This window comes from Triturus cristatus, chromosome 5_1 (assembly GCF_964204655.1).
Source record: "Triturus cristatus chromosome 5_1, aTriCri1.1, whole genome shotgun sequence".
NCBI lineage: Eukaryota > Metazoa > Chordata > Amphibia > Caudata > Salamandridae > Triturus > Triturus cristatus.
Window position 1 is genome coordinate 289,378,745 of NC_140587.1, and position 26,930 is coordinate 289,405,674.

At 49.1% G+C, this 26,930-nt stretch overlaps 1 protein-coding gene across 1 annotated transcript in view; it reads left to right on the forward strand.

Moving 5' to 3' along the window:
* The window catches only part of LOC146830793 (E3 ubiquitin-protein ligase TRIM39-like), a 180,471-nt gene that overhangs the window by 75,108 nt on the left and 78,433 nt on the right, over positions 1–26,930 (forward strand). The window contains exon 5 of the mRNA XM_085604956.1: positions 4,601–4,713. Coding sequence (XP_085461082.1) covers positions 4,601–4,713 — 113 coding nt within the window. The remainder of the gene's footprint in view (positions 1–4,600; positions 4,714–26,930) is intronic.

Sequence of the window (26,930 nt, forward strand, 5' to 3'; positions counted from 1 at the left end):
AGGACTCCCTTCCCTATCCCATCTGCTCACAGTTAGGCTGCAGGCTGCTATACTTCATACAGCTCATAGGAGGCTGTGGGGGAGAGCGGGGCAGCTTTCCCACCACACACCGCTTAACAGGCTGGCCCATTCAGGAGGCATGCAGCTTGTTTTCTTTAATCAACACAGCTCCCGCTGTGCTTTTTTTCCATCAGCACAGCTCTTAACAGTTTCCCTGCCAGGCCTCCCTTCCCTATCCCATCTCGTGTCTCCGGCCCACAGCTGGTCATTAGCACTGAGGACTCTGGTATGTAAAACCCCCCCTTTCGTGTGTATTTTTTCTGTTATCTGAAAGCCTATGGGAGCTGCTCACGAGTCAGTAACTATATGTGTCACTAATAATTGAGTGCATTCCACTGTCTCTGACCGGGGTTCAATCTGTGCCCACTGAGACACGCTTGGATGTCTTTAATCAGTGATTAACTTCCCGTAGGTGCTCCCGCTGAACATGTCAGAATGGTCCCCCTCTATCATTCTTGTTTCTCCCGCCCCCAATCACCCTCCTCCGGCAATCCACCCACCTTGCTCTTTCTTTCTCCCTCCTGCTGCCCGTCATGTTCTCAGATAGCCTCCCATTGTTTCTTACTGTCCTCCCACCTCACTTGAAAATAACATTGTCAAAGCTTTGGCAAGGCTTTTATAAAATGTATTTTGCAGCTTTATATAGCACCAATTTGATCCGAACATATTGGACCGCTTTACGTGATCATCGGTTATTTGCACACGATCCTTCTCAGCATCTGCTTGTGGTGAGTTTATGCAAGACTGATTTCAATCCCCACCCTCCCACTGTTGTTTTCAATCACCCCCACCCTCCCGTCATTTTCAATTTCCCCCACCCTCCCATCGTTGTCTTCTGACCTCTCACCTCCCCCAACCACTATGTCATAAGAAAAAAAATACATTGGCAAAGCTTGCCAATGCGTTTATTTATTTCTTTATTCATATACCTGTTTTGGTTAAACAATTAACATGTTCGGAAGTTCTTCCACAAATAATTTCTTCACACAACGATTTTACTAAAACATAAAAATAAATATGTAAGTATCCAAGACGATCGTATGTGCTATGTTTACCTACGATGATAAGTATCAAAGGGAGAGGGCGGAAAGGTACTGGAGCTAGTTCACTTCTCCTGGTATGTATGTTTGAATCTAAGAGAACTAGCTCTGGAGTAGGTGCTCCTAACGTATGTTTGCGTTGAGAGGAAAACACATTTTGTTTTTAGAAAAGCCCTCACTCACCAACGTAGTTGGTAACATGCTTCATCATTGGGTAATCAATATGCGTATTGTGAAATGCATAGAATTATTACATAAGTAAATAAAATCACGGGTTCTTACTCAGAGTATTATGATTATTATAAAACCCTCTGAGTAAGAATCCATGATTTTATTTACTTATGTGTTAATGCACTTCATAATACGCATATTGATTACCACATGGTAACGCATAAGATTCAGGCGCTAGTTATAACCTGTCACTAAACGCCACGTTCCGTCCTTACTTCGCCATTGCCCGCATAGAGCACAGACACACCGCTCCTGAAACACCCATCAACATGTACTATATTAGTATTTTGAATGTTTCTCTGTTTGTATGTTTGTCTGTTACTTTTTGCTACAGGAATGCACAGTTAGAGGAAATACTCCTCTACCACATACCACACCTTAGCGCGTGTGTCACATAATTGGTCCTTTTAAAACAACTTTTTTTAGACCACTCACTGTGCACTACACATAGGTCCTGAAGAAAGACATACCATTAAAGAGAGCATGGCTGATACATGTTGATCGACTAGGATATTGGAGTTACCTTAGACCTCCCATAATATCCGTCTCTCGTTTTTACTCGCTGCCAAGGGCCCATACATTAAAATAGTCATTTTTGCCCCGTGGGATCCTTAGGGCAGTCTTTTTAACATTCACTCACCCATTTTTACTGCACTCTCACGACACAATACCCGCTCCGCTCTATCCAGGCGTTGTAGCACACCCGAGGTGCACTCGGCGCCTTGGGTGGGGCTCAATGATGAAGGATGTCACCAACTAGGTTTGTGAGTGAGGGCTTTTCTAAAAACAAAATGTGTTTTCCTCTTAACAGCACAACTCAATCACTGGATTGTTGTAGATGTGGGAGAGCTAACTTGAGCCCAATAGCTACAGCACGATCCAAGCCTGGAAAGCATCGCTGTGTAACACACTAGCTTGCAACCGCAGGAATTTATTAAAATTAATAGTTTTATAAAATGTATAATTCCTAAACATAAGCTTGCATTCAATGGACCGCACTTCCTGAATGCCCTGACCTTGATTTGAGGGCACAAACAGCTCAATACGCCCACTCTGCCCTTGCTCTGCTCTCGAGGAGAGGGGGAGAGTGCACCATGACAGATCCCCTGAGACACCTCCTGCAGAGGAAGTGAGTGCTGCGCGATCTGTTCCTCACCCAGCTTTTCACCATGTTCACCCTGTCATTGTGACAGCAGCTGATGAGGGCAGACCGGGTACCAGCATGAGCAATATCTGGCCGATGCGGAACCCTGCCGTTTCACAGGTGGGCAGCTGCTACACCAGATCAGCACAATATACCAAACCGCAACCTAGAGATCCCATTACTTCCTTACAAAGAGCGCCACTTCACCACCTCATAGTAGGCAGGTAGAGCTTTTTGATGCCCGCCCCCTATCCCCACCAGCCACACTCACCACTGACACTTAATCATCAACACTGGTGCTTGAGCACCAGTTAAGGACACATTAATTTATGGCAGGCGCCGTGAAATTAAGTGATTTTCCCAGAATCACAGGATGTTGAACCGATGCTGAGACTGTAACCTAGATTCCCAGCTCCGAAGTTGGCAGCTCTGGCTATTATGCCCCATCCTCTCGCTACTTGTAGGGTTTGTTGGTTGTGTGTTAGGCAGTGCTAACAGGAGAAATGGGCTGGTGGAAGCTGTCTCCTGACGAGAACACCGGCACTTATTTATTTATATATTTATTTATTTGCAAATTGACAACTTCCCACTACACCCCTAATTGTGGATAAAAGAGAGAAGACCCCACACATGGACACTGAGCGGAATCCAGACTTAATTCTATCTGCTAATCTTTGGAATGTTGAACATCCATCTCAGCCAATCCGATTTAAGGACGGTCAGAAAACTGCCATGGGAAGTCGTTGGTCCCAGTGGTGCTTGGTTTGGTTTTGTGCATAGCTGCTTTTAAATTTGACTACCTGTGAGGAGCGCCAGCATTTTTTTCATACTCTTGTATGAAGATTGTGGTTCCCCCCCCCCCCCCATCCTGAATTTGCGATTTTCCTTACATCCGCACAGTATGGAATTAACAGGTACCTTGTACGTTGAGAATTAATCTGGCCACATGGCGTTGAGACTTTTCACAGGGGGACTGCTGTCAGACTAAAGTCGAGAACGAGAGCTCAGTATTATTGACTTGTCCGAGGGATTTTTTTTATCCGTCGCCCAACCCCCAGGAATGCGTTATGGCATTTTTTATGTTAATTCTTTTTTTTTTTTTTTTTATACAGTCGCTCAGTTATACGTAATATCTTAATTATATCTAAGGTAACACAAATGTTTATAACACTTATTATAAATTTATAACCTACTGTACAGCAGCCACACTGCTCTACATCATCGCTTAAACACATTGGCAAAGCCAATAGCTCTCACTAAACACTTATAAGGTCCCAAAGGCGAGACCTATTGGCTATGCCAATGCTTGTTTGTTTTTACTTTTTGCTCTGAAAGACTCTGGAGCTCTAAAGAGTCACAGCTATACACAAAAAGTAATGAAACAAAAAATGGAACTATTTCCTTATAGACTACGACTTTTTTTTTCCTGCCCTGGCACATCTCTAAGCCAGCTGAAGCTTTAGATTCATTAATTTGAAGTACCTCTTTCTTGCTGTTGTGGGTTATTTCAACTGCTTCCATTGTCGATTCCACATCCAATTGCAGCCTTCACCCCGTACTCATCCTGCATGAATTCTCAGAATTTACTCTCCCAGGTCTGAGTGCATTGCCTAGACTGTTCTCCATATCGCCCCTTAATACCTGGCAACTATTTAAACCATTCATGGATTTTGAGTTGTGAACTAGAATTATGTGTTTGATGTTTTCAATGTATATTTTCTTTCTTCCATTCTTATTTTTGAGGTGCACATCATTTATATATCAGACTGTATAGATTTGCAGTCAACCCAACACTCCCCTTTAGAAGATGCCTCTGTTTATTTCCCTAGGTGCTCCCCTTGTCTGATTCTTTACACTCAAAGGTCTTATAGTCCTTATCTCACAATAGAAGTCCTATTCTCATCCTTTAGCATGGGAAGTCTCTTGTTCATCGGGTATCTCCGTGTGAAGGCTTCTTTTTTGTTTGTAACTTGGAATTCCATTCCTCATTATTTTCAGTGTGGATGTTCCCTGCCCCAGTATTTTACTTCCTTTCATTTATGTGATAAAATACAGGATTCCTCAATTACCGGTACCTTCTAAGTAAAAGGAAATTTGGTAACGTCTACTCTTGTCACTTTTTCAGGTACGAAAATATGAAAGCGCAGCACATGGCTTATGATATCTTTAAAGAGAAAGAAGAGAGGACAGACGAGAAGGAGGAGGTGGACCTGCAGATAAAGATAATTCAGTCATTGGGTGAGAAACTATACTGGCCATTAGTGTTATCATAAAAAATGTCCAGTAAACTGTAAATCCCTATATTGATCAGACCAGCAAAGTATTCAGTTGGCATTTTTGAATGTATTAGTGTTGTTTCTAAGTTATAAAAGAGTTTTAGTGGATCAAAGCTGATAGAATTAATGCATTAACTAAAGTCAGCTTTCTACAACAGTCTTTCAACTTGTAAGTTCTCTAACATATCTATATATTTATGTAACTAATGCTGTCACTGGTTAATGGGGTTGAGTCCTACTCAAGCAGGAACCACAATCCTTGCGGGGAAGTCGCAAGCAAACACTAAATTATACTGTGCTCACTCCGTGGGCAGCTTGGCTTGGAGCACTCAGGCTTAAATCAGAGGGAATATGTAGGGTATTTGTGAAAAACTTCAAACCTTAAAACAGTGAAAAGACACCACAAAAGTATCCCACACATCTTAAGAAAAATGGTGTACTATATAATAAATAAAACAAGACTAAAACAACAAAAAACTAAAATCCAATCAGTAGCATTGGAAATAAGAAAGTTTTAAGATTTCAATGAAAACAGTGCCATAAAGCCGTTAGCTGCAACTGTGGATATCTGGTCGCACCAGACTGGGACAAGGTCACAAGTTGAGTCTGGCCGCGATGGAGCGCGGGTCAGCTACAGGGACTCAGTTGAGCCCGCTGAACAAGAGCACCTTAAATCTGAGTTGCGGAGTGTTGCAATTGCTGGCACCAGGGATGCGTAGTGCAGCTGAGGTGATGCGTCGGTTCCATGGTGCTGCAAAGTGGGGGTGCGAGGTCCTGCATTGTCATCAAGGGTCCCGTCGGCGAGGGCTTGCAATGTGAAGTCTGGTGTTAAGGATGAGTTGTGCAGTTGAGGTGATGCTTTGGTTCTGAAAACTTGTGAGGCTGTGATACGAGAACATGCATCGTCATCGAGGTTGCCATCAAGAGATTTGCAACACAAGGTCTGCGTCAGTGGAGCTCTATGCAGGGGCGGTTCCAATGTGGCTGCGAGGCCAATGTGGGGTCCTTGAGCTGGGACAAGCTTCACAGCAGAGGCAACACGACGGTTCTATGTAGGGTTATGGAGCAGAAGAGATGCGTTGGTTCTGCTGGTTAGACAGATGGGCTGGCAGAGGACCTTCAGGCCCACTTCCAAGAGCCCAGGACTGAGGTGGAACCACTTGGCTCGGTAGAACTCACAGATGGCAGAGGTCAGGTGATGAGTTCAAGGTTGTTGGAGCCTTCTGTTCCTGAGGCTGTATTCAGGCCAGCCAACTAGCCCTTGGAGTCACTTTGGGGTCCTGGGTTCAACAGATGCAGGTCCAGTCCTTCTCACTCAGTCAAGAGGGAAGCAGGTCAGCCGAGCAAGGCAGCAGTCCAGCAAGGCAGTAGTACAGCAAAGTTGCAGATCTTTCAGCTGCACAGCAACCCTTATTCCTGGCAGAGTATCCACAGGTCTAGAAGTGTTAGGAAGAGTTGGTGTCTGAGGTCCAATATTCTGACTTAGAAGTGGGCTACGCTTCTCAAGGTTTCCCTTTGAACTCCACAGGCATCATGCCCTCCCTGTCCTGGCTCCAGACTAACTACAGGGGGTATGCAGTGACTGCTGATGGCCTTTCTTATAGCATTTCTAGGAACCGCCGTCACAGTGGTTTTTGTAAATTATTTTTTCATTTTGAAGCACGGATCCATCAAGCTTGACGGTGCCCTGCAGCAAACTGTTTTCTTTTTTATTTTCAAAAAGAAAATCCTGAAGTGGGATTTTCATTTTGAAAATAAAAAAGACAACACTCACCTCGCCACGGGAGTCCTCTCTTAAGGTGTAGGGAGAATTTTGAAGTTTTCACTGGCCCTTACCACCAGGGTTTTCCTGGCCATGACTGGCAGTGAAACTTACCTCTAATTCTCCACATCTTAATTAGGTGGGCAGAATTAGAGGTCAGCCTCCGACTGCCTTTGCTCTGTCGGGGTGGTTTAATTGAATCGAAGACGGTGTTGTCTACGCCGTGATGAAAACAAAGGATGGACCACATTCTTGGTGGTATGGATATGTGTTGGAGTAGCCACACCTCCAAGATATAAATCAGGCCCCTAGTTTCGTGGAGGCACGGAATACCTTAGGTCAGACTCATGGTTGTCTGATTTGAGGGCCCTTCAACACGATTCCTATGAGTCTTTTTTTCCTGACAGGCCCACTGTTAACACTTGCATTATAAATAATAGTACACAAATCCTGGTATTAAAAAAAATCTACATAGCCCTGCAAGATCTGCTTGCATCGTTTCAATCCCTTATTTTGATGCTTCAACCCTATTGTTACAATGTGTTTGAGGCATATGAGCTGCAGATCGTACACTGTGCATTAGATTAGATCACCATCTGGTGTTGGGCTCGGATGCTTGCACCTTGTTGTTGTCTTGGAAGAAGTCTTTTGTAGTCACGAGATAGGTGACTCCTCTCTTGGACGATAGTGCACATGGGCATCAACTCCATCCTCAGATTGTTTTTTCCGCCATTGGGTTCGGATGTAACTTTTGCGCTCCGGTTCGAAAACTTTGTTATTCAAACTTTTTCGACGCGCAAACTCTCTAGAACTCTCCGGTATTGTTTTCGATCATGTGATCTTCGACGCGCATCTCAACTATTCGATTCCGGTCGTCGATGCGGGCCGCTGGGCCTATCGACGCCGTTCGGGCCTACAGCTCATGGAAAGGCCTCCATTCAAAAAATGCCCCCAGTGTTGAGCGAAATTCCCACACAGTGACCATCACAAGGTCTGTAACCTGTGTCTCTCACCAGAACACGACGAGAACAATTGCCAGGCCTGCGCCTCCTTTCGATCGAAAAAGACCATCCGTGATCGCCGAACTCGATGACACATCATGGCGCAGAGAACAGTTCCGGCACCAGCGGACATCTTCGACGAAGTCCCAGATGTCCCAGAGGAAGATTCCGAAGATCTGGAAATCGTGTCCGAAGCAGACGACTCAGACGACCACATCACTCCTGGTCAACGAGTGAGTACAACTGCCCCCACCCCCACTCCACCCCAAAAAAAAGAAGGCCCTGGTCAAGACTTCGCCTGCTGGTCCCAGTCGCGACCGAACACAGACTTCAGAAGCCCCGCCCTCGGCTCCGCAGATAAAGGACAAGCCTTCCGGTAGCTCGGGACTGAGCAAACTGCATATTCCCGACCCCTAAGCGCCTTCGGCCCCGAAGCCGGGAGAGCAACCTACTCCCAAAAAGAAATCGGCTCTGACCACTTTTACGCTGAAAGAAAAACCTTCGGATCCATAACCAAACCCTTCGGAATCGAGAAAGATTTCAATCTCCATAGCCAAGCCAAAGGACTCTAAAGGGCTCGAAGCACAAATCTCGACCCCGTCCGGACCCGAAAAAGTCAGCGCCGAAAGCGGTTATCGAGGAGGAAGAACTTTTTCGACCGGATCCCGACGATCCCAAGCAGAAAAAACTCCATATTGACCCCAAAACAGGACGTGTGGGCGCTGTGTCAAACAAGAAGAGGAAAAGACAAAAAATTGATGGACGGAATGCAGAACAAATCAAAACATTCACCCCCAGTCACGAGATCTGGGTTAAATCATCATTCTTTTGCTCACCATGCCACCCCAGTTTAGATCTGGCCATATGCAAATCAGTCTTGACCCTGTGCCTCATGGGAACAGTCCAGCCCGAACTGCCAAACCAGGTCCTCCCTGGACCGGAAAAAAGCATCCTAAGACCGGTTTCGGGGTTTCACCCCTCTTCAGCCAGGATAGCTTGATTCCAGTGGCATAGTGAGCCCAGGACCCACGTCTGGGAATACCTGGCGCACTTAGGGCAAGAAAGCAAAAGACACACAATTGATGGACGGAATGCAGAACAAATCAAACATTCACCCCCAGTCAAGAGATCTGAGTTAAATCCATCATTCTTTTGCTCACCATGCCACCCCAGTTTAGACCTGGCCATATGCAAATCAGTCTTGACCCTGTGCCTCATGGGAACAGTCCAGCCCGAACTGCCAAGTCTGGTCCTCCCTGGACCGGAAACAAGCATCCTAGGACCGGTTTTGGAGTTTCACCCCTCTTCAGCCAGGATAGCTTGATTCCAGTGGCATAGTGAGCCCAGGACCCACGTCTGGGCATACCTGGCGCACTTAGGGCGAGAAAGAAAAAGACACACAATTGATGGACGGAATGCAGAACAAATCAAAACATTCACCCCCAGTCAAGAGATCTGGGTTAAATCCATCATTCTTGACCCTGTGCCTCATGGGAACAGTCCAGCCCGAACTGTCAAGCCAGGTCCTCACGTCTGAGCATACCCGTCCCACTCAGGGTGACAAATGCAAAAACAACAGTTGATGGACAGAATGCAGAACAATGTCATACATCATGGCTGAAGAGGGGTGAAACTCCGACACCGGTCCTAGGATGCTTGGTTTCCAGTCCAGGGAGGACCTGGCTTGGCAGTTTGGGCTGGACTGTTCCCGTGAGGCACAGGGTCAAGACTGATTTGCATATGGCTGTGTTCAAACTGGAATGGCATGGTGAGCAAAAAAACTATGGATTTAGGCCCAGATCTCTGTACTGGGGTGAATGTATGACATTGTTCTGCATTCAATCCATCTACTGTTGTTTTTACACAAGAAGAGGAAGCTGGACACAACAGACACTTCTGTAGTGCCTCTGAAGAAAAAAGACTGTGCCACTTCACCTATTATTCCCTCTTCTCCTGTTCTTCCTCCTATACCTCTGTCACCTCCACAGCCTATAACACTTCCACCACATACACCACCACCACACGATGATGATGATGACGATGTAGGGGGAGGCAACAATGACCCTTTCACTGACCCTTACAATGATATGGACACATCACAGGATGATTGGGACGATTATAATAACCCAATAGATCCCACAGACCTCCCAGATCCCCAGCCATATCCAACAAAACCATCTCCCCCAGATGACAATATTGGATTTGGGCAGCGTGTTACCTACCATGGCGTTCACATGTATTCAGACCCTGCAGATGAGGATTTCCCCCTAGACACATTTGAACAGTCGCAGAAATCTATTCAAATACTGCCAATGCTCAAAGGGGTAATTAAACATGCCCCAGACATATTCAAAGACCCAGTGACAGCTAGAATTCTCAATCCTAGGATTGATACGAAATACAAACCTGCCCCCGATGATCCCACCTACATCAAAGGGCAGCTACCCCTAGACTCACTAGTGGTGTCTAACGCTAGAAAACGTGCCAATTCCCAAACCTGCGGTGACGCACAACCTAGGGATAAGGAATCTAAGTTGCTAGATGCCTCTGGCAAGAGAGTTGTTGCCCAAGCAGCCAATCACTGGCGCATAGCTAACACCCAAGCATTACTTGCTAGGTATGATAGAGCTCATTATGACAGACTAGAAACCCTATTGCAACATTTACCTGATCAGTACAAGACGCAGGCAAATGACCTAATTCAGGAAGGCAAATTAATAACCAACGCCTCAGTCAAGTGTGCCCTTGACGCAGCCGACACAGCCTCTAGGTCCATTAACACTAGTGTGCTACTCAGACGACATGCCTGTCTACGCATTTCAGGCTTTAAACAGGTGGTATAAACCACCATCCTCAACCAGCTGTTCAATCAGGAACAGCTTTTTGGACCGGCTGTAGACGCCACTCTGGAGAAAATGAAAAAGGACACAGAGACGGCCAAATCCATGGGAGCCTTACAGTCTCCATCTACACGTGGTTCCTTTTGTCGCTCCTTTTATAGAGGAGCATCCAAAAACATGGGAACAGACACTACCTCCTCTTCTTTCAAAAACCCAAACATCCCCCAACAGAGGATGTTTTAGAGGAGGATACAGGGGAAATAACAACAAAGGGAGAGGCTGAGGTAACAATAACAGTCGCACCTCCCCCGCTAATAAGCTGTGACTTCCCTCCTGTCCCCCCAGACCATTCCACTCCGGTCGGGGAAGGCTTTCACAGTTCCTGCCTGTCTGGAACTCCATCACAACAGACAAGTGGGTAAGACAGATTATCCAGTATGGTTACTGACTGGAACTTACAGCAACCCCACCTACCATACCACCCAAACAGCATCCAATGTCCACAGAACATCTCACGCTCTTAAAGCAGGAAGTTTTCTCACTGCTTCAAAAGAAGGCAATAGAACCAGTTCCCTTACAGCATCAAGGAACAGGGGTTTACTCGCTGTATTTCCTAATCCCCAAAAAGGACGGCACCCTCAGGCCAGTACTCTACCTCAGACCTCTTAATCTTTACATACTGTCAGATCATTTCCACATGATCACTCTTCAACAGGTCCTTCCACTACTTCAACAAGGCGACTTCCTTGCCACACTAGATCTCAAAGACGCCTACTTTCATATTCCCATTCACCCCACTCACAGAAAATACCTAAGATTCATGGTGGACGGACAACACTACCAGTTCACAGTCCTTCCATTCGGGGTGACCACCGCGCCCAGGGTGTTCACAAAGTGTCTGGCGGTAGTAGCAGCCCACTTGAGAAGACAACAAATCCATGTCTTCCCATACCTCGACGACTGACTGATAAAAGCCAAGTCTCACAAACAGTGTGTTCATCACACTCATCAAACCATCCAGCTACTACACAACTTGGGATTCACAGTAAACTACACCAAGTCACAGTTTCAGCCCTCCCACATACATCAGTATCTAGGGGCCACAATAAACACCTCCAGAGCTCTGCCATATATCACTCCAGCCAGGGAAGCCAGTTTGCAAGCCCTAATCACCAAATTTCAACAGAAGCACTCCCTCCCGGCAAGGGTATTCATGCAACTCATAGGAATGATGGCCTCTTGCATCTTTATCGTACCTCATTCAAGACTTCAAATGCGCCCCTTACAGGAATGCCTAGCACGTCCGTGGAACCAGGCCCAAGGACAATCTATGGATCTGGTGTTGGTTCGCTCTCTGCAGTGGCGGAACACACAAAACCTGTCCAGAGGGCGGCCGTTCCACAGATAGTGCTAACAGCAGACGCATCACTCTCCGGTTGGGGAGCCCATCTCCTAAAACATACAATTCAAGGCAAATGGACCACTCAACAAAAAGTGCTCCATACCAATCACCTGGAAATACTAGCAGTATTCCTAGCACTAAAATCTTTCCAGGTACATGTACAGCACAAGACTGTCCTAGTGCGGACAGACAACATGACGGCCATGTATTACGTACAAAAACAGGGGGGCACGCATTCTTTGCAGCTGTCCCAGCTCGCACAAAGCATTTGGAGATGGGCCATTCCACAAAACATATACCTGCTTGCAGAACACCTTCCAGGAGTTCACAATCAGATTGCGGATCTGCTAAATCAGCAGACACAGCAGATACACGAATGGGCAATCCATCCCCAAGTTCTTCAACCCTTTTTTCAAATGTGGGTCCAACCAGAAATCGATCTGTTCGCTACACATGCAAACACAAAATGCCCAACCTTCGCCGCCAGGTTTCCACACCCGTTGTCCAAAGGCAATGCGATATGGATGAATTGGTCAGGCAGGTTTGCGTACGCTTTTCCGCCACTCCCACTAATTCCCCTAGTGGTACGCAAGCTCAGACAACAGTCTCTCAAGATGATCCTGGTGGCTCCCACATGGGCACGCCTACCTTGGTTCACAACAATACTGGAACTCTCAGTAGTTCCACAGCAAAAACTACGCCTCTCCCCAACATTGCTAACGCAGAACCGTGGAGAGATACAACACCCCGACCCAGGTCAGCTGAATCTAGCAATCTGGCTCCTGAGGTCCTAGAGTTCGGTTATCTTAACCTTCCGCCGGACTGTATGAATATCATTAAAGAAACCAGACATCCTACTACTAGAGCTTGCTATGCAGCAAAATGGAAAAGATTTGTCATCTACTGCAACAACAGTCATATTGATCTGTTGGATGCTTCCATCCAGGACATCATTTGCTACTTGCTACACTTGCAAAAATGTTATTTGGCATATTCATCCATAAGATTACATCTAGCAGCACTCGCTGCTTATTTACAAAATATCAACACTTGTCACTATTTAGAGTGCCAGCAATTAAAGCCTTTATGGAGGGCCTTAAAAGAATAATTCCTCCAAGATTACCACCCTCTCCGGTGTGGAATTTAAATATTGTTCTTACAAGGCTCTTGGGTCCCCCATTTGAACCCCTACATAAATGTGAACTTCAGTTCCTCACATGGAAAATATCTTTCCTTGTCGCAATTACATTTCTCAGAAGAGTAAGTGAGATCCAGGCTTTAACCATACAAGCACCATTCTTACAAATACATTGCAACAAAGTGGTTCTTAGAACAAACCCAAAATTCCTTCCCAAAGTCATCTCGGATTTTCATCTTAACCAATCAGTTGAGTTAACTGTGTTTTTCCAAAACCCCGACTCAGTAGCAGAGAGAGAGCCCTTCACACACTAGACGTTAAAAGGGCACTACTTTATTATATCGACAGGACTAAACCCTTTCGAGAAACAAAACGACTGTTTGTGGCCTTCTCCCCACCTCATAAGGGTAACCCCATCTCCAAAGCTCGGATTGCCAGGTAAAATGCATTCAAATCTGCTACCAAAAGGCTAAACGCACATTAACAATTCCCCCTAGAGCTCATTCAACACGCAAACTAGGGGCTTCCATGGCATTCTTAGGGAACATCCCCTTAGATAACATATGTAAAGCAGCAACATGGTCTACACCACACACCCTCACCAAACACTGTTGTGTTGACGTGCAGGCTAAGCAACAAGCTTCCATACGCCAAGCTGTTCTTAAAACACTTTTTCAAACTACTGCAGCGGATACAGGTGACCACCGCTAGTGGAGACACTGCTGTACAGTCTATGCACAGTGTACGATCTGCAGCTCATATGCCACGAATGGAAAATGCTACTTACCTGTATGCATCTGTTCTTGGCATGTCGAGCGGCAGATTCGTACACGCCCGCCCGCCTCCCCGGGACCTATATCCGTTCCAGTATCATCTTAATTAGATACATTCACATCTTCTTACTGACTCCATCATTTCCCATCATGGCGAAAAACAATCTGAGGATGGAGTCGATGCCCATGTGCACTATCGTCCAAGGGAGGAGTCGCTTATCTCGTGACTACAAAAGACTTCTTCCAAGACAACAAAGTGCAAACATCCGAGCCCAACACCAGATGGCAATCTAATGCACAGTGTACGGATCTGCAGCTCTACATGCCAAGAACAGATGCATACGGGTAAGTAGCATTTTCCTTCTGTATACATAGGCTTTTTTAGGTCTCGCCTACGCAGCGCACATGCGTTGCATAGGAGGACCTTTTGCCGTCGCACTGCTCTTTTTAGAAGCACATACTCGTGCTTGTGGCGGCATCCACCTTGCGGGAGCGAGCAGGGACGCGCCCACAAGCACGAGTATGTGCTTCCAAAAAGAGCCGGCTGCGCACGCACGCACCACTCCCGGGCCCACAAACACACGATTGAAGTGCCAGCAGTGTGTTTTGCTTTTACTGTGACAAGCACTCGTGTGCTTCAAAATAGCAGCATTAGTTATTCACTCGTGCACAGCTATCATTTACTTTGTGTTTTGCTTTTACTGTGACAGTTTTCTCATCACTTCTTCCCTCGTGCTCTATCTTGCTTCCTTTTTTTTATCATTCACTCTGTGTTTGGCTTTTACCTTTTCTCACTATTTTTCACCACGTCCACCATCACCACCACCACGTCCACCACCACCACGTCCACCACCACCACCACGTCCACCACCATCATGTCCACCACCACCACACCCACCACCACATCCACCACCACCACGTCCACCACCACATCCACTACCACCACGTCCACCACCACCACATCCACCACGGCCACCACATCCACCACGTCCACTACCACGTCCACCACCTCAGCCACCACCATGTCCACCACCACATCCACCACCACATCCACCACCATGTCCACCACCAGCACATCCACCACGTCCACCACCAAGTCCACCACCACCACGTCCACCACCACCACGTCCCCACCACCACCACATCCCCACCACCAGCACGTCCTCCACCACCACGTCCACCACCACCACGTCCACCACCACCACGTCCACCACCACCACGTCCACCACCACCATGATGTCCACCACCATGATGTCCACCACCATGTCCACCACCACGTCCACCACCGCACTGTCCACCAAGCCCACCACCACTGCCACCACGTCCACCACCACATCCACCACCACATCCCCCACCACCATGTCTCCCACCACCACGCCCACCACCACCACGTCCACCACCATCACGTCCACCACCATCACATCCCCCACCACGTCCACCACCATCTCCTCCACGACCAGCACGTCCACCACCACATGCACCACATCCACCACGTCCACCATGTCCACCACCACATCCACCATCACCACCACCATGTCCACCATCACCACCACCATGTCCACCACCACCACGTCCACCACCACCACATCCACCACCACGTCCACCAACACCACCATGTCCACCACCTTGTCCACCACCACGTCCACCACCATCAGCACGTCCACCACCACGTCTACCACCACTATGTCCACCACCATGTCCACCACTACGTCCACCACCACCACGCCCACCACCACCACCATGCCCACCACCACCACATCCACCACGTCCACCACCATATCCACCATATCCACTTCCACCACCACCAAAAAGGCCACCACCATATCCACCACCACGTCCACCACCACCATATCCACCACCATATCCACCACGACCAGCACGTCCACCACGTCCACCACCACATCCACCACGTCCACCATGTCCACCACCACATCCACCATCACCACCACCATGTCCACCATCACCACCACCATGTCCACCACCACCACGTCCACCACCACCACATCCACCACCACCACATCCACCACCACGTCCACCAACACCACCATGTCCACCACCTTGGTCGTGGAGTGTCCACCACCTTGTCCACCACCACGTCCACCAACCAGCTCACAATCAATCAATCAAGCAGTATTTATATAGCGCAGCTTATCACCCCTGGGGTATCTTGGTGCTTAGGTCCCTTAAGTCTTTTAGCCGAAGAGTTAGGTCTTGAGTCCCTTCCTGAAATCAGCGGGTGAGGTTCAAAGGTGGAGGGGAGGTCGGTCTAGGACTTGGCAGCAAGGTATGAGAATGAACGACCTCCACTGCAGCTTCCTCAGATGTAGGGGGACGTGTGCAAGGGATGCAGAGCGGAGTTGTCTGGCTGGTTGGTGGAAAGTCAGGAGGGTGGGTGCTGTAAGTTGGTCCGATGTTGTGGAGGACTTTGTAGCCGCGAGTTAGCAGCTTGTACTGGCACCTCTTCCGGGTAGGGAACCAGTGGAGGCTTCTGAGGTGGGGGTTGGGGAGGTTAAGGATGAGTCTGGCTGCTGTATTCTGTATGGTCTGTAGTCGCTTGAGGAATTGGATGGTGGTTCCGGCATGGAATGTATTTCCGTAGTCAAGTCAGCTGGTGACAAGCGCTTGGGTGACTGTTTTCCTGAAGTTGACGGGGATCCATCTGAAAGCTTTTCGATGCATGCAGAGGACGTGAAAGCAGGAGGAGGATACTGCATTGACCTGTAGCTTTATGGTGAGTTTGCGGTCCAGGATGATGCTGAGGTTGCAAGTGTGGTGGGGGTTGGAGCGGGTCAGAGTTTGGTGAGCCACCATGTGTCATCCCACAGTGAGGTGTTCCTCCCGACAATAAGCACTTCCATCTTGTCTGTGTTCAGCTTCAAGCAGTTGGACCTCATCCAGTCGGCGAAGTTGGACATGGCGTTCCAGAAGTTGGATCTAGTGGTGGCAGGGTCTTCTACTGTTGCAGGGATTCTGCTTATGCACAGAACTATGCACAGGAAACCAGGACCTCAGTGAATTGTGGTGTACCAAAAACTCACCTCAGAACCCAGAACCCCTTATCCGACCAGCATCAGTGTCCCATTTGTTATCCGAGTTTTAGCTCGGCGGTCCCAATGTATAGACAACCCAGAACAAGCGACTTAGTGTATTCTCAGGAATGGTGGGAATCAGCAATACCTGTTCGTAATTATTCTCATATCAGTCCACAACAAGAGTACACAGAGACACGGTAAAGTTTAAAGAGTTTATTTTATAAACCTTGTGTCCTAAGATGCAGTACTTTGGCTAACATAAGCAGACAAATGATTAAAATCAAAACCATCAGCATAGTTACAATACCATAGAAAATGAAAGGAGAAATCATACTAAAATGACAGTGGGTTACAGCCACCTTCCTTTCGCTATTTATTATTATTATTATTAGACTAACAGAGGGTCTTTAGGCTTGAATGGGGAACCCCATACCGTAAAGATCAGCTTAGTGGAATCACATCACAGGATCAGCTATACTCTGCTCCTGGGAAAGCTCTTCTTCCGAATGTGTCTAAAGCATGCAGCCTGCAATATTAAAAGCACTCGACTTTCAGGTATTTGCAGCTGCGTGCATGTTATGGCTAAATAGTGAGCCGATCAACCTGAACCCAACAACATGCACCGTCTAGCGACCCAGACTGTTTCTTTACACAATGTTCAGACCAAGGTCGCAGCTCACTGTTAGGGATGTGAACAACAGGCAGTTCTCATGTGAAGCAGAGGCGAGCAAGCATTTCTTAATTAATAACATGTAACTACAGTGTCGTGTGCAAAAGCAGCAAAAGTGGAACGATGGCTTTCTTACATCTAACACGGTTGTGCTAACTTAGCATTGTACGTATATAAATAGCAGTCTTCACTACACTACGAGAGAGGGGGTGTCGTCAGCCTAGAAGTTGATGTTACCATGGGTTTAGATGACGTTGGTCAGCGGGGTCATGTAGGCGCTGAATTAGGTGGGGCTATGGGAGAAGCCTTGGTGGAAGCCAGAGATGATGCTGTTGGGCTTGAAGGTGAAGGGCGGTAGGCAGATTCTCGGAGTGCATCCTGTGAGGAAGGATGTGATCCACCTGAGGGCGTTACCCAAGAGACCGATGTGGTGGAGTTGTTGTGAGGAGGGTGTGGCGAGATACAGTATCGAAGACCACTGAGCGGTCAAGGAGGATCAGGGCTGCTGTCTTACCTCAGTTGAGGAGGGATCTGATGTTGTCAGTTGCAGCAATCAAGGCAGTCTCGGTACTGTGGTTGGATCAGAAGCTGAATTGGGAGGCGTTGAGTAGGTTGTTTCCTTCAAGGTGTTGAGCTGGCGGATTGACGGCTTTCTCCAGGACCTTTGTGGGGAAGGAAAGCAGCAAGATGGGGTCGTGTTTTGAGTTTGCGGGGTTAGCGGAGGTTTTTTTAGGAGGGGTTTAAGCTGTGCTTATTTCCATGTATCTGAAAGAAACACGTCAGTTATAGAGTCCTTACCTTAGAATTACCCCCAGGCATCAGACTGGATACGGAATTTTTTTTCGGCAGCAGTACCTCTGCACATCGGAAGGTGGTGTCGGTCGGCTCCGCGTCCGCCGTTGGCGTCGTGTCGCCGGGATGACATCACGGCATCTACTTAGACACCACCCTTGCACGCTGATGTCAGTTCTTTCTTTTTCCACGCCAGGCAGCTGTACCTCACAAACATTTTTTGACTGACTTTTTCTTTTTATTGAGTCTTTGACTCCTGGTGCACGAGGGATGCCCGGCTTCAAAGCATGCGGTTCCTGTAACAGACTGATGCCGGTGACGGATCTGCACCGAGTGTGCCTTTTTTGTCTGGAGCGCGACCATGACCCCAAGTCGTGCTCCGACTGCCGGTCGATGGCGCTGAAGGCTTGCGGGATTGGTCCTGAAAGCTCTTTGAGCACCGGCAGTTGGCTCCATGCCATTCGAGGTCGTGGAGCCACCAACACCATTCGTCCAAGTCATCGAAGTCTTCGCACTCGGAGTCAGATAAGTCGAAGCATAAGAAGAAGTTGAAGAAGCTTTGTCGCTCTTCGACGTCTCCTCGTCAGTCGGCTGACCTGACAAGGGATGTGGGTGAGGCCAGACGAGTTGACTCCCAGTTTCCCTCCTTTTCCGGGACTCGGTGCGACTCCCGCCCAGCTTCGTACATTCTACAAGCCGATGCATGCCATCCTCAGGCGGACCGGACCCACTGGTGCGCCTTCGGGCTCTGCGGAACAGCTGCTGACGGCTCCGGCCACGGCGCCGCAGGCCCCCCTTGGATCCAGGCTTGGATCCGAATCGGTGCCGGTTGACCTCATTACACCTCCACTGGCGCCGTTTCCACCGGCACCATTACAGCATTCGACGCCAGTCGGCCTCCCGGCCGGCATCGACCTTGGCCTCCATCCTGACGTGGACCCGGCGCCGAACCGACGTCGCCCGACGGCAAAGCAGAGAGGGGTTTTTGTGCCCCTGTTGACTCCTGGGGTCCCTTTTCAGCCAGATTGGCACCCAGAGGATGAGGAGGATGACTGGGAGGGGTCAGGAGACCCTTTAGCTGATCAGGTGGAATCTGAGCAGGACTGGAGAGAGGAACTGGGGGATGCCAGTGGTCTGGACACCTCCCCTGATCTTGGCATGTTGTCTCCTCCTACCGTGGCTACGGTGGTGGGAGCTTCATACGCAGTGGTGTTGCGTAGGACAGCCGAGGCTCTCAACCTCGAGCTCTCTACCGAGGCAGTCAGGACTAACTTCCCGACAGAGGTGCTTCAGCCGGTGGCGAGCTCTTCGGAGCCTCTGCTTCCGTTCAACGAGGCCCTTACTGACGTCCTTTTGGGCACTTGAACCAAGCCCAACACGGGGGCTCCGGTGGATAGGAGGATTGCCCGATGCCACTGCCCGGCTCCGAGCAACCGCACTTTCCTGTCCCAATACCCCACCCCTGTGAGCTCGTTGGTCTAAGGCTCAACTTCCAAAAGCATGTTCCCTACTGCTCCACCGGAAAGGGAATCCAAGAAGCCGGATCATTTTGGAAAGAAGATTTTCTCTTCCGCCAGCTTGGGACTGCGATCTTTAAACACCGCATGTCTATTGGGCTGTTATTCGCACTCTGTGTGGGACTCGGTTGCGCAGGTGCTGCCTCAGTGTCCAGAGGAGGCACGGACAGTGCTCTCCCAGGCTATTGCACCGGGAGGGATGCGGCCATGTTTACCATCCATTGTGGACTGGATACTGTTGACTCTCTGGGTAGAACGATTTTTACATCAGTAGCTCTTAGACGCTATGCCTGCATGAGATCCACTGGCTTTTCTGGGGATGTCCATAATACCCTCATGGACATGCCCTTTGATGGCCGTCGCCTTTTCAGAAACAAAGCGGACAACGCTTTAGGGCATTTCAAGGACTCGTGTACCAAGGCCAAGTCCTTGGGACTCTCCAGTCGTCCCACACAGTCCACTTTTCGCCCCTTTCATGGCTACGGAAGGGGTGCCCTGCTACGTCACGCTCCGAGCCGAGCCACAGGCTGCAGCAAGTTACCCAGCCTTCGCGCGGCCAGGGACGTGGGAACAACTGTTGTGGTTCCGTGGCCCAACTGGCGGGCCAGTCCACCAACCCCCCCCCCACTCCCCCACCCCCCTCTGCAGCCACCTCCAAACCTTCCTAGTCTTACATTTAATGCCCATCAAACGCCAGGAACCGCCATCACCTCCCTCCTGGCGCACCATCATGTCGCACAGGTGGGTTTGCAGATAGTCCGTTGGGGCTACTCCCTCCCCTTTGAGGCTACCCCTCCAGCCATGCCACCGCAATACCACTGCATGCCGGAGGATAACCTGGCGCTTCTCCAGCAGGAAGTTACGGCTCTCTTGGCCAAGGGAGCCATCGAGCGCGTTCCTGTCCCAGAGGTAGGTCGTTGTTGTTATTCCCACTACTTGTCCCCAAGATGGACAGGGGCCTGCATCCTATCTTGGATCTCAGGAACGTCAACCGCTTCCTACAGAAGGAGAAGTTCAAGATGTTGACGCTTGCTCAGGTCTTGTTTGCCCTCGACCCGCAAGACTGGATGGTAGCGTTGGACTTGCAGGACGCTTACTTTCACATCCCTGTTCTGCCGGCCCACCGGCGTTACCTGCGGTTCACGGTAGGCCAAGAGCATTTTCAGTTTACCGTGCTCCCCTTTGGCCTTACCATCGCCCCTCGGATGTTCACAAAGGTGATGGCGGTGGTCGCAGCTCCTCTGCGGAGATCAGGGGTTTCAGTCTTCCCCTATCTCGACATCTGGTTGTTGAAGTCGGGCTCGCCCCAAGCAGTCGTCTCCCACCTCCAGACTATGGCAGACCTCCTACATTCGCTGGAATTCTCAATCAATGTGCCGAAGTCACACCCGAGTCCCTCTCAGAAGCTCCTCTTCATCGGAGCGGTTCTGGACACGCGCAGTTTTGGGTCTATCCTCCTGAACAGCGAGTACGGGATATTCGAGCTATGATTCCGATCTTTCAGCCTCTATCCCGGGTTTCGGTCAGAATGACCCTGAGGCTGCTGGGCCTCATGGCCTCCTGGATCCTGCTGGTCGATCATGCCAGATGGAATATGTGGGCTCTGCAGTGGGACCTGAAGTTCCAGTGGGATTAGAATCATGGGAATCTGTCCGACTGCGTTCAGATCTCAGAGGGCACTGCTCAACAGCTGCAGTGGTGGCTCACAAACCAGGATTGGGTCAACGGCAGGTCCCTCTCCCTTCCCCAACCAGAACACACAGTGGTAATGGATGCATCCCTTCTGGGATGGGGCGGTCACATGGGAGAGGCGGAGATCAGAGGCCTTTGGTCTCCGGCGGAGTCCGAGCACCATATCAACCTTCTGGAGCTCCGGCGGATCCGACTTGCACTCAAGGCATTCCTTCCCTCTGTCCGAGGAAGAGTAGTGCATGTGTTCACGGACAACACCACCGCCATGTGGTACTGCAACAAACAGGGCGGGGTGGGGTCATGGACCTTATGTCAAGAGGTCCTCCGCCTCAGGACATGGCTGGAACATAAGGGCATATCCCCGGTGGTTCAACACCTGGCAGGTTAACTGAACGCCAGGGCTGACGAACTCAGCCACAGGTGCATGATTGATCACGAATGGCGTCTTCACTCGGAGGTGGCAAAGTCTCTTTCGACAGCGAGGAGAGTCTTGGTTAGATCTATTCGCCACCGAAGAGAACGCGCAAAGTCAGCAATTCTGCAGGTTGGAATTTCCAAGCCGGCACTCGCTAGGCGACGCTTTTCGTCGCGAGTGGAGTTGCGGTCTGTTGTACACCTTTCCGCCTATACAACTTCTGCCCAGAGTGCTGACTGGGCCTAAGTCGTCCTTGTGGCTACGGATTGGGTACGAAGAGTCTGGTATCCCAAGCTGCTCAACATGGCTATCGATCCTCCGACCCATCTGCCTCTTCGGGAGAATCTTCTGTCGCAGCAAGAGGGGACGGTCCTCCACCCACACCTGTCCAGCCTCCACCTCCTTGGATAGAGATTGAGTGGTGGCAGTTGACATCTTTCGACCTGCCTCCCGAAGTCTGTGATGTCCTTCTGGCAGCCAGGCATACCTCCACTAAGATGGTATACAACTGCTGGTGGAACAAATTTGTGACATGGTGCACAGCAAAGGCTGTGGATCCCCTCTCTGTTCCTCTTTCTGAAGTTCTCTTGTTCCTTCTTTCTGTGACCCAGCAGGGCTCTGCTCTGGGCACTATCCAGGGCTATCTCTTGGCCATCTCTGCCTTCCTTCGGCTTCCAGATCAGCCATCTCTTTTCAAGTCCCCGGTGGTAAATCGTTTCTTAAAAGTCATAACTCATCTCTTTCCTCCTATTCCTTTTGGTTATGCCTCTATGGGACTTGAATATAGTCTTGTCTTATTTGATGTGTGCTCCCTTTGAGCCACTTCACAACTTTCCTTTGAGACTTTTAACGCTAAAAACTGCATTCCTGGTTGGCATCACATCTGCCAGAAGATTGATTGAGCTCCAGGCTCTTTAATCTAAGCCTCCTTTCCTCTCTGTCCATCCGGACAAGGTAGTTCTCAGGACTCGTCCATCCTTCCTGCCCAAGGGTGTCCCTGCCTTTCACATCGGGCAGACCATCACTTTGCCCACCTTCTTTCCTCCTCCACATCCTTCGAAAGAGGAAGAGCGGCTCCACCGTCTGGACCCAAAATGGGCACTTTCCTTTTATCTGGATCGCACCAAACAGTTCCGGGTGGATGACCAGCTCTTTGTTGGGTACGTGGCTGCCAAGAAAGGTCGGGCCGTAAACAAGCGGACTATCTCCCGATGGGTCATCTTGTGTATCAAAACATGCTATTCTCTTGCTAAGAAGGAACCTCCAGTGGCGACGGCGGCCACTACTGCTCTGGGACGAGGCATTCCTCTAAACGACATCTGTCAGGTGGCTAGGTGGGCATCGCTGCACACGTTCACCAAGCACTACTGCCTGGACAGTCAATTCCGGAGAGAAGGCTTCTTTGGTCGTTCTGTTCTCCAGGGTTGGTATTGCTGGTGTATCTATTCTAAGGTAAGGAATCTATAACTAACGTGTTTCTTTCAGATGAATAAGTTACTTACCTTCGGTAACGATAAATCTGTAAAAACATTAGTTAGTTATAGATTCCTTACCGCCCCCACCCATCCTCCCCGTCCTGCAAACTGATTTCTAGGGTTAAGGTTATCCTTTCAGGGCCCTACTTTGGTGCACCAGTGGTCAGTGTCTTGCATGGCTCTGCATTTCTGACGCATAAAGTCATGTACAGAACTGATGTCTGCGCGCGAGGGGGGCATCTAAGTAGCTGCTGCGACGTCATCCCGGAGACATGACGCCAACGACAGACACGGAGCCGACCGATGCCACCTTCAGATGCGCAGAGGTACGGCTGATAAAAAAACTTTCCGGATCCAGTCTGACGCCTGGGGGTAATTCTAAGGTAAGGAATCCATAACTAACTAATGTTTCTTACAGATATATTGTTACCAAAGGTAAGTAACTTGTTCTCCGGGTATGTTGCCCAAGGGGATGGTTGAGTTAAGAATGTTGGTGAGTGCACTGCTGATTTCCTTCGGTCCCAGGTTGAAGATGATGTGGAGGCAGGGGTCCGTCGGTGCTCCAGAGTGGATTGAGGTCATGATGGCTGACATGTGACCAGAGATGCCAATTGGGTTCTGGCTGTTAGGCAGTTTTTAGGGAAGGAACACAGGCCCTGGGTACCTGATTGGCAGGAGTCCAGGGCACACCAAGTCAAAGAGCATCAGTAGTCTTGCAACAAAAAATTACAAAGGGGGGGGTTTACTTTAAAAAAAAAAACACATTCTCACACAAGCCCCCCAGACTAAAGGCCAGGAGACTCAGCCAAAGCTGGGTGAGTCTATCTAGTCTTTCAGGCGAGGAAGAGTTGGGGAAGTGGTTTGAAAGTTGCAGGGCCTACCCTACCTTACATCCTTTCATCCAGGTCAGTCCCTTTTGGGAGCTGGCCTACCTCAACAGTTACAGGGCCTAATTCCCCAAGCTCCTCTCCTTGCTCTTTAGTGTCTTCATCCCGTCTTTTTATTTTGGGTTCAGAGGTGCATACCTCTGCAAATTCTAACTTAGCCAGGGCAAAGCCCAGCATACCCACAGCTTGAGCAGACCCACCATGACCAATAAGGTCAGGGGGCCTAACTTGTTATTTGGCAGGGGTTAGGCCACCATGCCAAGGATAGGGCTGCCATGAAGGTTAACACCCAGCAGAGGCTGCTGACAGCTGTCAGTGCCCAGAACCACACCTTTAGCTCCTGACTGGCAAGTGAAGGGGCTATCTTACAGGACTCTTTGGGTCTTGGGTGTTGGTCTGTTGTTTTAGGATGGAGGTCACTATACTTTGTAGTGAACACCCTTCCTCCACCCTTTGTTCTGCCAACTGAGGAGCCACCAACTCAGGCTGGACAGTTGCCTGACTAGTCACGTCTTGTTGTTGGCTAGGGGGGGCTTTACCAGTGCCACTTTTGGAGTTTTCCCTCACTGGGATAGAATCTCCCTGGCCCTCTGGAACTGTGGCTAACAGTTGCCCACCTTTCCTACCCTGTTTCTTCTTACTATTTTGGGGCCTAGCTGCACTGACTGCAGGGTGAGCCCCCCCCCCCCCCCAGGTTTCTTGGGCGAGGCCTATCATTGGGCCAGTACCTCCCTTTGGCTCAGATCCACCTCTAAGTGGTCATTCCCCAAGAGACAGTCAAGGGGGAGGTCTTTACTGACTACCACCTTTCTCCATCTAAGGGACCCAGCTATGGCTAGGGGCACTACAGCCACATGCCTAACAGTGACTCCCCCCTGGGAGAGTCCTTACTCTCCTTGTTTCCCCTGGGACATACTGGTGTGGGAGTACTAACCTGTCATGCACCACAGTGTGACTGGCACAGGTATCCCTCAGGGCAGTGGCTATTATTTCATTCACCAGTAGGTGGTGGAAGGGTCTACTCCCCTCTGGGATCTCCAGCTTGCCTCTTGGGCCAATTCCCCAGTTGAAAGCTAGGAGGACTTCCTCATCTGAGGACCCTTCCTCCCAAGCTACACTGGCAACCTCTGGGGCTACACTAGTCACCCCTGGAGCTGTACTAGGGATCTTGTTTTTAGGACAGCTAGAGTCCTTGGTGTGGTGCCCAGACTTCTGACAGTTGTGACACCATATTCTGTTGGGATCCCAATTCTTACCTTGGTACCCTGGTTTAGTTTGTGAGGTGTCTTTGAGCCCACCCTCCTGGACAGGTTTTTGGGGGGCTACCTGGGACTCCTTACATTTATCCTTAAGGGGTTCACTTTCTTTCTTCTGGGGAGGCTTTGTGACCCCTTTATTTTGGTCACCCCCAGTGGATGTCCTAGTTACCCTTGTTCTGACCGAGTGGTCTGCTTTCTTTCCAAATTCTTGGGGAGAAAGTGGACCTAGGTCTACCAGATACTGATGCAACTTTTCATTTGTGCAATTACTTAGTATATGTTCCTTCATAAACAAATTGTAAAGTCCAGTAAAATCATGCACATTATTTGCAGCTAACCAACCATCCAGTGTCTTTACTGAGTAGTCTACAAAGTCAATCCAGGACTGGGTCTGGGTTTTGTGAGCCCCCCTGAATCTAATTCTATACTCCTCAGTGGTGAGCCCAAATCCCTCAATCAGAGTCTTCTTCATGAGGTCATAGGACCCTGCATCTGGCCCAGAGAGGGTCAAAAGCCTGTCTCTGTAGTTACCAGAAAACAGTTCCCACAGGAGTGCCCTCCAGAGAGGTTTCTTTACTCTTCTCATTTCACAAGCCCTCTCAAAGGCTGTGAACCATTTGGTGATGTAATCACCTTCCTCAAATTTAGGGACAATCCCTTTGGGGATTTTAGGATCAGATGTTTCCTCCCTATCCTTAGTTTTAGGATTGCTGCCACCATTGATGGGTGTTAAACCCATCTCCTTTCTTTCTTTCTCTAGAGCCAGGAGTCTGGACTCTAGATCCAATCTTTTGGCCAGCTTTGCTAGAAAGCTGTCCTCTTCACTGGGGGGTGCCCCAGTGTTTTCTCTGAGACCTGGTCCACCTATGTGGTCTCTAGGTTCCCAGACGTTGATTCTTGGAGTCAAGGGTATGGTAGCCCTTTTCTCCCAGGGATGACTGGAGGGGGATCATTATCCTCCTCCTCCTCATCCCTGTCCTCATCTGACTGGTCATCACCATGTTCAGATGGGTGGTCCTTTGCATACTCCTGGAGCCCTAGTTTGGTTGAATGCAGGCCCATTGTTAAATTTTTAAGTTTGCATAAGGACCTCAATTCCTTGAAAGACAAGTGTAAGTAAGGTGTGAGGTCGAGCTCCTCCACCAGGTCCTGCATGGTATTATCTTCACTAATAGCTGGGTTTCTTTGAAACATTCTAGCCTGACAGTTCTAACCCTCTACTCTTGACTAAAGTGACTTTTATTTCTCTAAAACTCTAAGGGGACTTAAGCAAGGCCCTGACAAGACCTTTAGTATTTTGGAAAGACCAATCCGAATTCTAAAGGCAATTTTAAGAGTTCTGTTGTGTGATCAGATGGTAACCAAGTAGTCCAACAAATGCAAGTTTGTATCCCACCGCTGCCACCAATGAGAGAAAGTGGCTCTGTATATACTGTTCCAAAATAGGTACAGTGTGCACAGAGTTCACAGTCCCCAGAGGTTTGGCAGAGGCTAAAGTTAGATATAGCCTTACTCTCTAAAGTG